This window comes from Trichomycterus rosablanca, chromosome 12 (assembly GCF_030014385.1).
Source record: "Trichomycterus rosablanca isolate fTriRos1 chromosome 12, fTriRos1.hap1, whole genome shotgun sequence".
NCBI classification, from domain to species: Eukaryota; Metazoa; Chordata; class Actinopteri; order Siluriformes; family Trichomycteridae; genus Trichomycterus; species Trichomycterus rosablanca.
In genome coordinates this window covers 36,809,387-36,821,822 of record NC_085999.1, presented here as the reverse complement: position 1 = coordinate 36,821,822, position 12,436 = coordinate 36,809,387, and the positions used below count along the sequence as shown (strand labels likewise).

General features: G+C 41.4%; 1 protein-coding gene across 1 annotated transcript; it reads left to right on the top strand.

Moving 5' to 3' along the window:
* The first annotated feature begins 1,530 nt into the window (after window positions 1–1,530).
* Window positions 1,531–12,002, top strand: zc3h15 (zinc finger CCCH-type containing 15). The gene is made up of 10 exons (XM_063006158.1): window positions 1,531–1,663; window positions 4,408–4,509; window positions 4,585–4,690; window positions 4,885–5,037; window positions 5,119–5,210; window positions 6,279–6,464; window positions 6,796–6,942; window positions 10,116–10,220; window positions 10,337–10,472; window positions 11,261–12,002. Exons 1-10 carry the CDS (start codon window positions 1,589–1,591, stop codon window positions 11,452–11,454), a joined length of 1,296 nt encoding a protein of 431 aa, XP_062862228.1. The 5' UTR covers window positions 1,531–1,588; the 3' UTR covers window positions 11,455–12,002.
* Window positions 12,003–12,436: the final 434 nt, after the last annotated feature.

Genomic DNA, 12,436 nt, shown 5'->3' with positions numbered 1-12,436 from the left:
AAACATGATGTTAATAATAAATAAACAGTCAAGTGGTAAAAAGCATCAGCATATCACAGGGATTATTATTGTTATCATCGTTATAAATACATAGAATTATTATAATACAAATATATATTCTCATGCAGTATAATTACACATAAAAATCAAATAAAATCAAGGTTTATTTGTCACATACATAGTCATACACAGTACAACTGGCAGTGAAATGCTTTAGTGACTGCTCGGCCACAGTAGTTACAAAATAGACAAACTATATATTTATACAAGAAATATAGAATTTTTTTTTTTATGTAAAAATTTTTTAAATTAAAATTAAGAAAAGAACTTAAAATATAATTTAAAAAAATAGACGCAATTTAAAGTGAAATAGAAGCAATTTAAATATAGGTAATTAAAGTGAACCAGTTGTGCAAAAAGTGACAAAGTAGTAAAAATAATAAGCGTTATAATTAGTTACATGGGTCATTCTATAATTTGGGGTACATTCCATGTCCAATGATAATAATTATATTTATTCTAACTATTTTCTTTAAAAATGTCATATTTTACCTATTAATGGAAAACATGTTGTAATATCACAAAAACATTATGTGCATCCTATGCTTCATTTAGCTTGAAATTTGTCATGATGTTCCTAAATGAACAGTTTTTGCTGTGTCTGTTTTTTAAGTTGAGGGTGCCTTGGTTTTAAAATAATGAATAAAATCATTAAGGGCAACAACATCTATTTTTTTATTTATTTTAAAAGTTTAAATACCAAAGAAAAATAATATTTTTTAAATTGAGTTTCTCTTTTAAATAATTTAAATATCTTTATTTATTAATGTCCGCAAAAGTTCTGTCAACTATGTTACTAACAGAACTCCACTCAGCAACTCAAAAATGGTTTGTTCTAAAACTATGTGACCAGCATTACATGATATCATTTTTCTCTGTGGAGGGTATATTGAACAAACTGTGGTGAATGTTCTCTTATTTTTTAAAATATTTTATCTATAATAGAACATTGTCAATGAGTATATTAATTGACCGTCAACTATGTTACATACATTGTTATGGTTACAATTTTTTTAATAATTTTAATTCAAATGTAAGTTCAAATTAGACATTATTCTGTTCAAGAAATGACATGTGGTCAGCCAGGCAAGGTCTACCACTGAAGTTATGGGTCAAAATAGGGAAATTGTCAACTATGTTACCTGTCAACTAAGTTACCTAGTAGTCTACATCTACTGTCCCTTTAAAATAAAAATAAAAAAAATTAATGTTTAAGCTTTGCAAATAGTGGATATGTTATACTAAAGAATATATTAACTTGAACCACTGATTGTTTTATTGAGAGAGATTGTTTTGTTTTTGTACTTTTTTGGTGATGTGAAATGTACCCCAAATTATAGAATGACCCAAATAAGATTTGACGGGTGTGCCATCACAATTTGCGCGGTTGAGTATTACCCAGAATGCAGCGGTGTGAGCAGTATTTGTCAGGAACAGATATTGTCAGTACGCGCTGTATGAGTGGAAGTGCATTAGCCGAGTGTTGGATCTGCTGTAGCTGAGTTTATACTCTATTAGCGAGATCGACATGCCTCCCAAGAAACCAGCTCAACCCGCGGCAAATAAGAAAACCCAAGAGAAGAAAAAAGAGAAGATTATTGAAGTGAGTCACAGAAATATTTATTTATTTGATCAGTTTGAACAACATCTCCAACCATGCTCTACTTCTTGGCCTGCACCTTGTCCCTCATCTAGCTAACGTGTTAGACCCATCACACCCGCATTACGGTTCAGCCAGACTTTTCTGACTCATGATTGGATAAACCGATCCGGCTTGAGCATTCTGATTGGGCGGGTTGTTCCAGATTGTCAAACAACAACGAATCACAGCGCAGGAGGCGGGATTATTAGGAAAACGGGTAGGGAAAGAAAACTTCTTAACACCTAGCTATGATGCCGAAGCTAATGCTAACTGGCAAGCTAGCAAATAAGAAATGAGTGTTGTTTAGTACATACATATTATAAATGAATTACTACATAGCCTATATGTTTCTAGAAGATCTATAAATATCCTAAAATGTGTGAAAGACATTGTATTTTGTATTCTATATGAACAAAATACAAGTTTACAGTTAGCCTAGCAAGCTAATGCAAACTGTATAGGGATCCCGCTTTGCTGAGGTGTGCTAGCTGCCATCAACACACATGAACTATTTCATAAATAATCTTCTTATTTATAAGTTTTATACTTCTGATTATTAACCACCTGTAAAATGTGTCGTGTACGTTTATAGAAAATCAAGTGTTAAATGTTACATTTAAGATTATTCAATAAAGAATTTACAGTTTATCATGTAATAGCCATATGTGATAAATTACATGTACAAATAATAAATATAATAATTACATCATAATCATTTTATATACTACATGTATCAATAAATATAACGATTATAATCACAACAATAATTTCATATTCCAGGTAATATAATGCAATTAATTACCATGAAATAACTTATTTTAAGTACTAAATTTACAATAACACTTATATATGTAATTAATATAATACTAACGAATCTAATCTTAACAACAGTAATTAAAATGATATTTTATTATAATGCCACTGCTAATAATATTTAAATAGAAGAAATATCAATATAATAACAGCAAGAAAAATGGAAAAGCATGATTATTGTATTACAAAATGTGACAATAACAATAATAATAATAACATTCAATAAATAAAATAAAGACGTGAGTACAGATAAACAGTCTGTAATTGTCCTCAGTAACCAAATTGCTTTTTTGTATAATGCTGGATTAGTACTTGGTGTGCTAAGATTGACTTCATCATGTTTTGATATTTATGCAGATTTGTGTCTCTGAGGCAGAAAACAAATGAACAATTAGAGATGGGTGAAATCATTTCACTGAACTCTGGATGTAAATTTTATTGATAAAGTACCAGATGAGTGTTGATATTAATGATTAATCTTTAACCAACATGCTCAGTGCAGCCTATTAGAACGTCACTGTGCTTCGTATGAAGACGAAAGTAACTTAACTAAGTTGTTGGTGATGGAGAACAGACGATGAGCAGAAGCAGTTCAACATTCAGAATGTGAGAATGTAGATTAGCTCTAGTTAGTCAAAATGAGTAAAGATTGGTGATATTAAAGCGTTTCCCGAGAGCATTAGTGTGCTTAAGTGACCGGCTTCAAATTGACACCAACCAGCACCGAGCAGCTTAATGCGATCTCTGCTAGTCACACCTGTTGCGCTCCCGTCTTCATATGTGAAAGTTAGTTTTGCACACTGTGGAATCACGCTTAAAAATTCTTGGCAGTGTAAAAAAAAAAATCTAATTCAACAAAAATATCAAACTATTGGACTAAGCCGCTCAGGTGGCGCAGCGGTAAAAAGAAACGCGCTGCAACCAGGGCTGGATTCTGAGAGCGTCGTATCGAATCCAGCCTTGCTTTACCGGTTCGAAGCCGAGTGGCTATATGAGCAACGATTGGCCGGTTGCTCATGTGGGGGGTGGGACAAAGAACCGGATGTGGGTCTCTCTCTGTCAGAATGCGATTGCGTTCTCTGCCGGCTGATTGGAGGCGCTTACACAGAGATGGGAGAGGGTGCCCTTAGGGTGTGTCTCTCCGCATGCAACGCTAGGTGGCGCCAAACTCGTCAATGTGTGGGTGGCAAAGATGCATCTGGCTGCTGCTCGTGTTTCGGAGGGGATACGGGTTAGCTTCAATCACCTCCGTCAGGGCAGGGTTCGGCATAGACAGAGAGGAAGCACGATGCTAATTGAACAATTGGATGCGCTAAAAGGGGAGAAAAAGGGGTAAAAATTATTAAAAAAAAAAAAAAAAAAAACTATTGGACTATGGATTTTAATACCATCAAAGAATATACTGGACTTTCTACTGCACATAAACACAAAATACCTTATATAAATATGGTCAATAATACTAATATGCAGTTATTTTAAAAGATACTTAATAAATTATAATTATAAATGTCTACAAGTATGCTGATATGGCATCAAAACCAAATACTACTACTCGTCCGTCCTTCAGTCATTTATTTAAATAATTTAATTTATGAATTTATTTAATTACATAGTGATGTACAATAATACTTGTACTTTAATACTTTTTAATCTTTAATGTATCTTGAGCTTCTGGAATAACTGACTTTCCGTATATCCATCTATTCATTCATTCACTCGCTAGTGATGCTGCTGCATGTCCAAGACAAGCTTGAGAATGTTTTGGCTCATTATTGTATTCTTGTACTAATCCAAAGCTACTTAGACTTCCTATTGTAATGTATGTGACTCAGTCTGATATGTGCAGATCTGATTATAAAAACTGTGTCTGCTTTATTTACTGTCTGTTTTAGGACAAGACCTTTGGACTGAAGAACAAGAAAGGAGCCAAGCAGCAGAAGTTCATTAAAACTGTAACGCACCAGGTGAAATATGGACAACAGAACACTCGACAGGTGAGAACCCTTAGTCCCGATTTGTTTATTCAACTGATTGATCGGATTGATCTGATTCACTGTGCACTGTGTCAGGTTGCTGCTGAAGGTGATAAAGGCAAGAAAACAGATAAGAAGAAGGAAATCACGGAGCTGAATGAGCTCTTCAAACCTGTGGTGACTGCACAAAAAGTTAGCAAAGGTAACCGGATAAACACTAACACCATGGCCACAAGTATGTGGACACTCCTGCTGATTATGTAGTTCAGGTCTGCGTGGGTTCCCCTCGGGATTGGAACTGCCTGTGCTATAATGTACACCGAAGCTCAGGTTGTCGTTGGTTCTTTCTTGCGTCTTCTGGTCCTGACGCTGGTTCCTGTGTTCGTCTCTCTGAAGGTGTGGATCCTAAATCGGTGCTGTGTGCCTTCTTCAAACAAGGCCAGTGTACCAAAGGAGATAAGTGTAAGTTCTCTCATGACCTGAGTCTTGACAGGAAGTGTGAAAAGCGCAGCGTCTACGTCGACGTCCGGGAGGATGAACTGGAGAAAGGTGAGTACCGGCTCTGTCGGAGATGTGTGAGAGGAATGTGTGCGTGATGGGGACGTAAATCGAGATCTGTTAAATGTGCAGACACGATGGAGAACTGGGACGAGAAGAAGCTGGAGGAAGTGGTCAACAAGAAACACGGAGAGGCTGAGAAGATGAAAGCCAAGACTCATATTGTGAGTTAAAGTTTATTAACGCACGCTTCGGGTCCATGCACCCGTTAGCCATGACACGAAAACCACTGACGGGTGAAGTGAATAAGGCTGATTATCTGGGTGGGATATATTAACTAACTAACTAATCGATAGTCGAGTCAACTGACCAATCATTTGTGACTGGCTAACCATAAGACTGACCAACCGACCAATAGCCAACTGTAGACCAAGGTCAATATGACCAAGCTGACAACTTGACTGACTGGCCAATCTGATGGTAGGTCAACTGACAGACTGAAAAGTGCATCAACTGACCAACCAAGCAGACTCATTAGCAAATTAACCAAACTGAATATGACCAATGGCCAACTGCAGACTGGCGTCAGTATGACCGACCGACCAACCGGATGGCTAGAAGGTGTGAAGGTGCACCAACAAAAAACAACCTGAATCAACCTAACTCAATATGACCAAATGATAAGCAGACTGACCAACTGCTGACTGAGGTCAATATGACCAAGCAGCTGACAACTGGACTGACTGGCCAATCTGATGGTAGGTCAACTGACAGACTGAAAAGTGCATCAACTGACCAACCAAGCAGACTCATTAGCAAATTAACCAAACTGAATATGACCAAATGACCAATGGCCAACTGCAGACTGGCGTCAGTATGACCGACCGACCGGATGGCTAGAAGGTGTGAAGGTGCACCAACAAAAAACAACCTGAATCAACCTAACTCAATCTGACCAAATGATAAGCAGAATGACCAACTGCTGACTGAGGTCAATATGACCAAGCAGCTTACAACTGGACTGACTGGCCAACCTGATGGTAGGTGAACTGCCAGACTAAAAAGTGGATCAGCTGACCAACCAACTGACTGGATGGCTGGAAAACCAGCAAACCAGACACATGAGCAAATCAACCAAACTCAAGAGTGACTGAAAGGTGTGTTGGCCAACGAACAGTCTGGTATGCATATATGAGGATTGGTCAGTGTGATGACCCAAGCTTTTGAGCAGAGCTTTGTGAGTCCACTGGATGAGCACTACAGTGTGTGTGTGTGTGTGTGTGTGTGTGCAGGTGTGTAAGTACTTTCTGGAGGCTATAGAGAACAATAAGTACGGTTGGTTCTGGGTGTGTCCTGCCGGAGGAGACACCTGTATGTACCGCCACGCTCTGCCCGTCGGCTTCGTCCTCAAGAAGGATAAGAAGAAGGAGGAGACGGAGGAGGAGGAGATCTCGCTGGAGGAGCTGATCGAGAACGAGGTGAGCACGAGCTCACCGAGCGCTTTATTAGGAACCCCTGTCTGCTACGTATGTTTATTGATTACTCTGTAAGCTGCATATACCATACAGATGAACTTTGTGGGTATACAATGACTGACTGTAGACTTTGCAGAACGGATAGCTTACAGTCAGTTATTGTATACCCACGAGGCTCAGCTGTATCCATGCTGTCAGCAGTTGTATCACAAAGATCAAGATGTTCCTGAATAAAGAAGGTGTGATTAGACATGAGAAAGTAAAGATAACCAATATATCATAATGCAATTGTGTGTGTGTGTGTGTGTGTGTGTGTGTGTGTGTGCGCTTACAGAGAGCAGCACTGGGTGTAAACGTGACTCGTATCACGTTGGAAACATTCCTGGTCTGGAAGAAGAGTACGAGGCAGGAGAAAATCGCTAGAGCTGAAGAGGACAAGGAGAGGAAGAAAGCTGATTTTAAAGCAGGAAAATCACTCGGGGTGAGTACATCATCATCATCAGGTTATCACCACGATTACCATCATTAGTATCACCACTGTAATCATGGTAAATCCACTAATGAAGGCTTAGTTCCACTGTTTTTAAAACTTGATTCTCACTGCAGTGTGTGGGAGGTGGCAGCAGGGGGCGCTGTACACTAAAGCTTAAACGTAGCTTTATTGGCGTGGCAAAATATGGACGTTCGTATTGCCAAAGAGTAATTACAATTTTAGGAAATATAAAAAAACAAGAAAATAATAACGATAGAAAATAAACAATATATTAAACAAGTTACAGATATACATATAAAAGTTTGTGTGTGTGTGTGTGAGACATGGTCACCCACTGTCCCTCACCTGGTCTGGGAGGGAGTTGGCGATGGTAAATTTGGGGAGGAATTGGAATGGTTGGAGATGGTTCAAATCTAAAGTGCCCTTTGCTCTGGTGCAACCTGTGGCTGATAGGAGGATCTCCTCCTCTGTAGATAATCAGTCATGGACGCTGATGGAGACAGACTTCACTTTAACCACTGCTCAGTGTCGCTAGACCTAAAGATGAACGTGTTTCCACCAACCTTCTTCTGATCTTGCTCACCGAGTCATTGTTCTGTTTCACTCCTGATCCTTTATTACCCTTGGGTCATTAAGGATGTGTTGTAATTGGGCATGTCCCAATACTTACTACACAGTACATTAGTCGTAACTGTAGATGATACTGGTGTCATGGATACATGTCAAAATATTGACACTACCGTCTGTGGTCCATTTGGAATGAGGCTGTAGAGGTGGTTAGCTTGGTAAACATCTGTCTTAATCAGCGGGAAACATGAAGAATCTTCTAGCAGTTCTGGAGCTCTGCTTCAGTATTTCATACCATAATCACTTTGTTTATGTAGACTGGACCAAGACCTGTAATAACTAAAATGTCCCGAAAGTTACACACATGACCAAGATTAGGGCAGTCTGGTCCCATTAACCACAACTGTACCCATATTGCTTTGGATCCAAAAACACACAAAGACCAGGGAACAGTGGTCTTCAGAACCTAGAAGAGAACATGAGTCGTACACAACAGTCTCAAGAACATAGAAGAGACAAAGCACCTAAATGAGACCAACATTAGAGCACAGTGCTCTAAAAACCTAAAGGAGACAGAGACAAGGATATGGTAGTCCTTAGGGCCTAGGAGAGACCAGGACATGGTGGTCTCCAGAACCTAGAGAAGACCAAGACCAGGGCATGGTGGTCTCCAAAACCTAGAGAAGACCAAGACCAGGACATGGTGGTCTCCAGAACCTAGAGAAGACCAAGACCAGGACATGGTGGTCTCCAAAACCTAGAGAAGACCAAGACCAGGACATGGTGGTCTCCAGAACCTAGAGAAGACCAAGACCAGGACATGGTGGTCTCCAGAACCTAGAGAAGACCAAGACCAGGGCATGGTGGTCTCCACAACCTAGAAGAGACCAAGATAAGTACACAGTGGTCTCTAGAACCTAGAAGAGACCAAGACCAGGGCATGGTGGTCTCCACAACCTAAAAGAGACAAAGCGCAGTATTTAATGGTCTCAAAAACCTAAAAGAGACCAAGACCAGGACATGATAGTCTTAAGAGCCTAGAAGAGACCAAGACCAGGGCATGGTGGTCTCCAAAACCTAGAAGAGACCAAGACTAGGGCACGGTAGTCTCCAAAACCTAGAACAGACCAAGATTAGTACACAGTGGTCTTCAGAACCTAGAAGAGAACATGAGTAGTACACAACAGTCTCAAGAACATAGAAGAGACAAAGCACCTAAATGAGACCAACATTAGAGCACAGTGCTCTAAAAACCTAAAGGAGACAGAGACAAGGATATGGTAGTCCTAAGGGCCTAGGAGAGACCAGGACATGGTGGTCTCCAGAACCTAGAGAAGACCAAGACCAGGGCATGGTGGTCTCCAAAACCTAGAAGAGACCAAGATTAGTACACAGTGGTCTCTAGAACCTAGAAGAGACCAAGACCAGGGCATGGTGGTCTCCAAAACCTAGAAGAGACCAAGATTAGTAAACAGTGGTCTCTAGAACCTAGAAGAGACCAAGACCAGGGCATGGTGGTCTCCACAACCTAAAAGAGACAAAGCGCAGTATTTAATGGTCTCAAAAACCTAAAAGAGACCAAGACCAGGACATGATAGTCTTAAGAGCCTAGAAGAGACCAAGACCAGGGCATGGTGGTCTCCAAAACCTAGAAGAGACCAAGACTAGGGCACGGTAGTCTCCAAAACCTAGAACAGACCAAGATTAGTACACAGTGGTCTTCAGAACCTAGAAGAGAACATGAATAGTACACAACAGTCTCAAGAACATAGAAGAGACAAAGCACCTAAATGAGACCAACATTAGAGCACAGTGCTCTAAAAACCTAAAGGAGACAGAGACAAGGATATGGTAGTCCTTAGGGCCTAGGAGAGACCAGGACATGGTGGTCTCAAGAACCTAGAGAAGACCAAGACCAGGGCATGGTGGTCTCCAAAACCTAGAAGAGACCAAGATTAGTACACAGTGGTCTCTAGAACCTAGAAGAGACCAAGACCAGGGCATGGTGGTCTCCACAACCTAAAAGAGACAAAGCGCAGTATTTAATGGTCTCAAAAACCTAAAAGAGACCAAGACCAGGACATGATAGTCTTAAGAGCCTAGAAGAGACCAAGACCAGGGCATGGTGGTCTCCAAAACCTAGAAGAGACCAAGATTAGTACACAGTGGTCTCTAGAACCTGGAGGAGACCAAGACCAGGGCATGGTAGACTTAGGAGCCTAGAAGAGACCAAATCAGGGCATGGTGGTGGTCTTCAGAACCGAGAGGAGATAAAGCACAGTTCTCAATGGTCTCAAAAACCTAAAAGAGACCAACATTAGAGCACAGTGGTCTCAAGAACCTAAAAGAGACCAAGACAAGGACATGGTAGTCTTAAGAGTCTAGAAGAGACCAAGACCAGAGCACGGTAGTCTCCAGAACCTAGAAGAGACCAAGATTAGTACCCAGTGGTCTCAAGAACCTAGACGATAGTTTGATTAATCAGGTTTTAGTTTGTGATGCTGTTTTAATCAGTAAACACTAAATAACTGATGATGATGGTTAATGCCTAAATGTTATGTGTAATACTTAATCTTCATGTTTACCTTCCCCAGGTGAGCGGGCGTGAGGTGTTTGAGTTCAGGCCTGAGCTGGTTGATGACGACGACGAGGAAGCAGACGATACCAGATACTCCGAAGACGACGAGTTCACGCAAGAGGTATCACGTCCTGTCTTCTACAAATGTACATTAACTTCAAATTACGCTTCTGGGTATCAAGTAAACGAAGCTCACTGGGTTTTCAGACAGACTCATATAGTGTGTTTGTGTTGCAGGTGGAGGAGGAGGACGAGCAGTGTCAGGACATCGACGTTGCACGCTTTGTTCCTAAAGAAGTAGATAACACAGGAATCACGGTGGCAGCCGTTGACCGATTCACAGCCAGAGTTCAGCCGATCAGCGAGACAGACGGTGAGCAGTGTTTTATATTGTGTGAAATTTACTTCTTGATTATTTAATTTTTTGGGGGTGGCTTGGTGAGTAGCACACAAGAAGGTCCTGGGTTTATTTTTTTTAAATATATATATATATATAATTTTTCCCACTTTTTCCCCCCAATTTTCTCCCCTAATCTAGTCGTGTCCAGTTACCCTGATTGTAATTACCCTGAACAGACTGCATTTTTCACCCGCACGAGTCGAGCTCATACACCGACGGGCACTGTGCACGGAGGGCCACACCCCCACCAGCATTATTCCTCAGCCCCGTGCAGGCGCCATCAGTCAGCCAGCAGGGGGCCGCAGTCGCACCAGTTATGAGGACCTGTGATCCGACTTCTTACCCCCGATCGTTGTTCGTGCAGCCGCCCAGCCCAGTCGGAGAGGCAGAGCTGAGATTCGATACGATGTATTCGAGACCCCAACTCTGGTGCGCTAGCGTACTTTACCGCTGCGCCACCTGAGCGGCAATCCGGGCCCTCTCTGTGTGGAGTCTGCATGTTCTCTACGTGTCTGTGTGGGTTTCCTCCCACAGTCCAAAGACGTGCAAGTGAGGTCAACCGGAGATGCAAAATTGTCTGTGACTGACATTAAAGACTTGAACTGATGAATCTACGTGTTCTGCCGTGAATGTGACCGTAGTGTGTAAAACATGATGTTAAAATCCTAATAAATAAATAAATAGATTTATTATTTTTTTTGTTTGGATTTTTAAAATGTATTTTGTATATTTTTACATTTATATTTGTGTACTTGTTGTAGACCACAAACTGAGCGAAGCGTCGGGCGGGGTGGAGAACGGTGAGGACCACACGCTGGACGAGGACGGAGACAGTGACGGAGGCGGAGACAGCGCGGAGGAGGCGGAGTCGGTACCGGTGGACGAGAATCTGTTTACAGGGGAAGATCTAGACGAACTGGAAGAGGAGCTGAACACACTCGACCTGGACGAGTAACGGCGGCACTTTAAGCCTCCTGTATGAACTCCGACCGGGCATGACGTCATGAACCACACTGTCTTTATCTTCTGTCTCCTCCACCAATCGGATCCACTGTAGAGTTAATGACTCGTCCAATCAGAGCTCACCGGTATGATCCTGCTGACTACGTCGTTCCTCTTCATCAGAACCTTCTGGATCCTCCTGCAGCTACCTGCAGCTTCATCTAAAGTGGACACGTGTTCTAATTCATGTGCTCATCCGGGCTGTCTGATTCTCCGCGTGTCCTGTACATTCTGATCCGATTCAGTCTCATTAGCACGGCGGGAACGTTAGCTGGTGCGTTCAGAGTTTTTTTTTAGTTGGCACTAAATTCCTGATGTAATTACTGCGGTTGAGCTATACAAGGCTAATTCCATTTAGCTCCTGTGTCTGAAGTGGTAACCGAGACCAGCGTGATCTTAAGTTAAGTTCAGCAGTGATGTATACACCGATCAGCCATAACATTAAAACCACCTCCATGTTTCTACACTCACTGTCCATTTTATCAGCTCCTATTACCATATAGAAGCACTTTGTAGTTCTACAATTACTGACTGTAGTCCATCTGTTTCTCTGCATGCTTTGTTTGCCCCCCTTTCACCCTGTTCTTCAATGGTCAGGACCACCACAGAGCAGGTATTATTTAGGTGGTGGATGATTCTCAGCACTGAAGTGACACTGACATGGTGGTGGTGTGTTAGTGTGGATCAGACACAGCAGTGCTGCTGGAGTTTTTAAACACCTCACTGTCACTGCTGGACTGAGAATAGTCCACCAACCAAAAGTATCCAGCCAACAGCGCCCCGTGGGCAGCGTCCTGTGACCACTGATGAAGGTCTAGAAGACGACCGACTCAAACAGCAGCGATAGATGAGCGATCGTCTCTGACTTTACATCTACAAGGTGGACCGACTAGGTAGGAGTGTCTAATAGAGTGGACACTGTATTTAAAAACTCC

Bases quoted from the DNA above. Each gene is read 5' to 3' on its own strand.
- zc3h15 (XM_063006158.1), top strand. From the start codon at position 1,589: ATGCCTCCCAAGAAACCAGCTCAACCCGCGGCAAATAAGAAAACCCAA. The intron at 6,943-10,115 runs GTGAGTACATCA...TACCTTCCCCAG, and splicing joins AAGCAGGAAAATCACTCGGG to GTGAGCGGGCGTGAGGTGTT. The intron at 10,221-10,336 runs GTATCACGTCCT...TTTGTGTTGCAG, and splicing joins ACGACGAGTTCACGCAAGAG to GTGGAGGAGGAGGACGAGCA.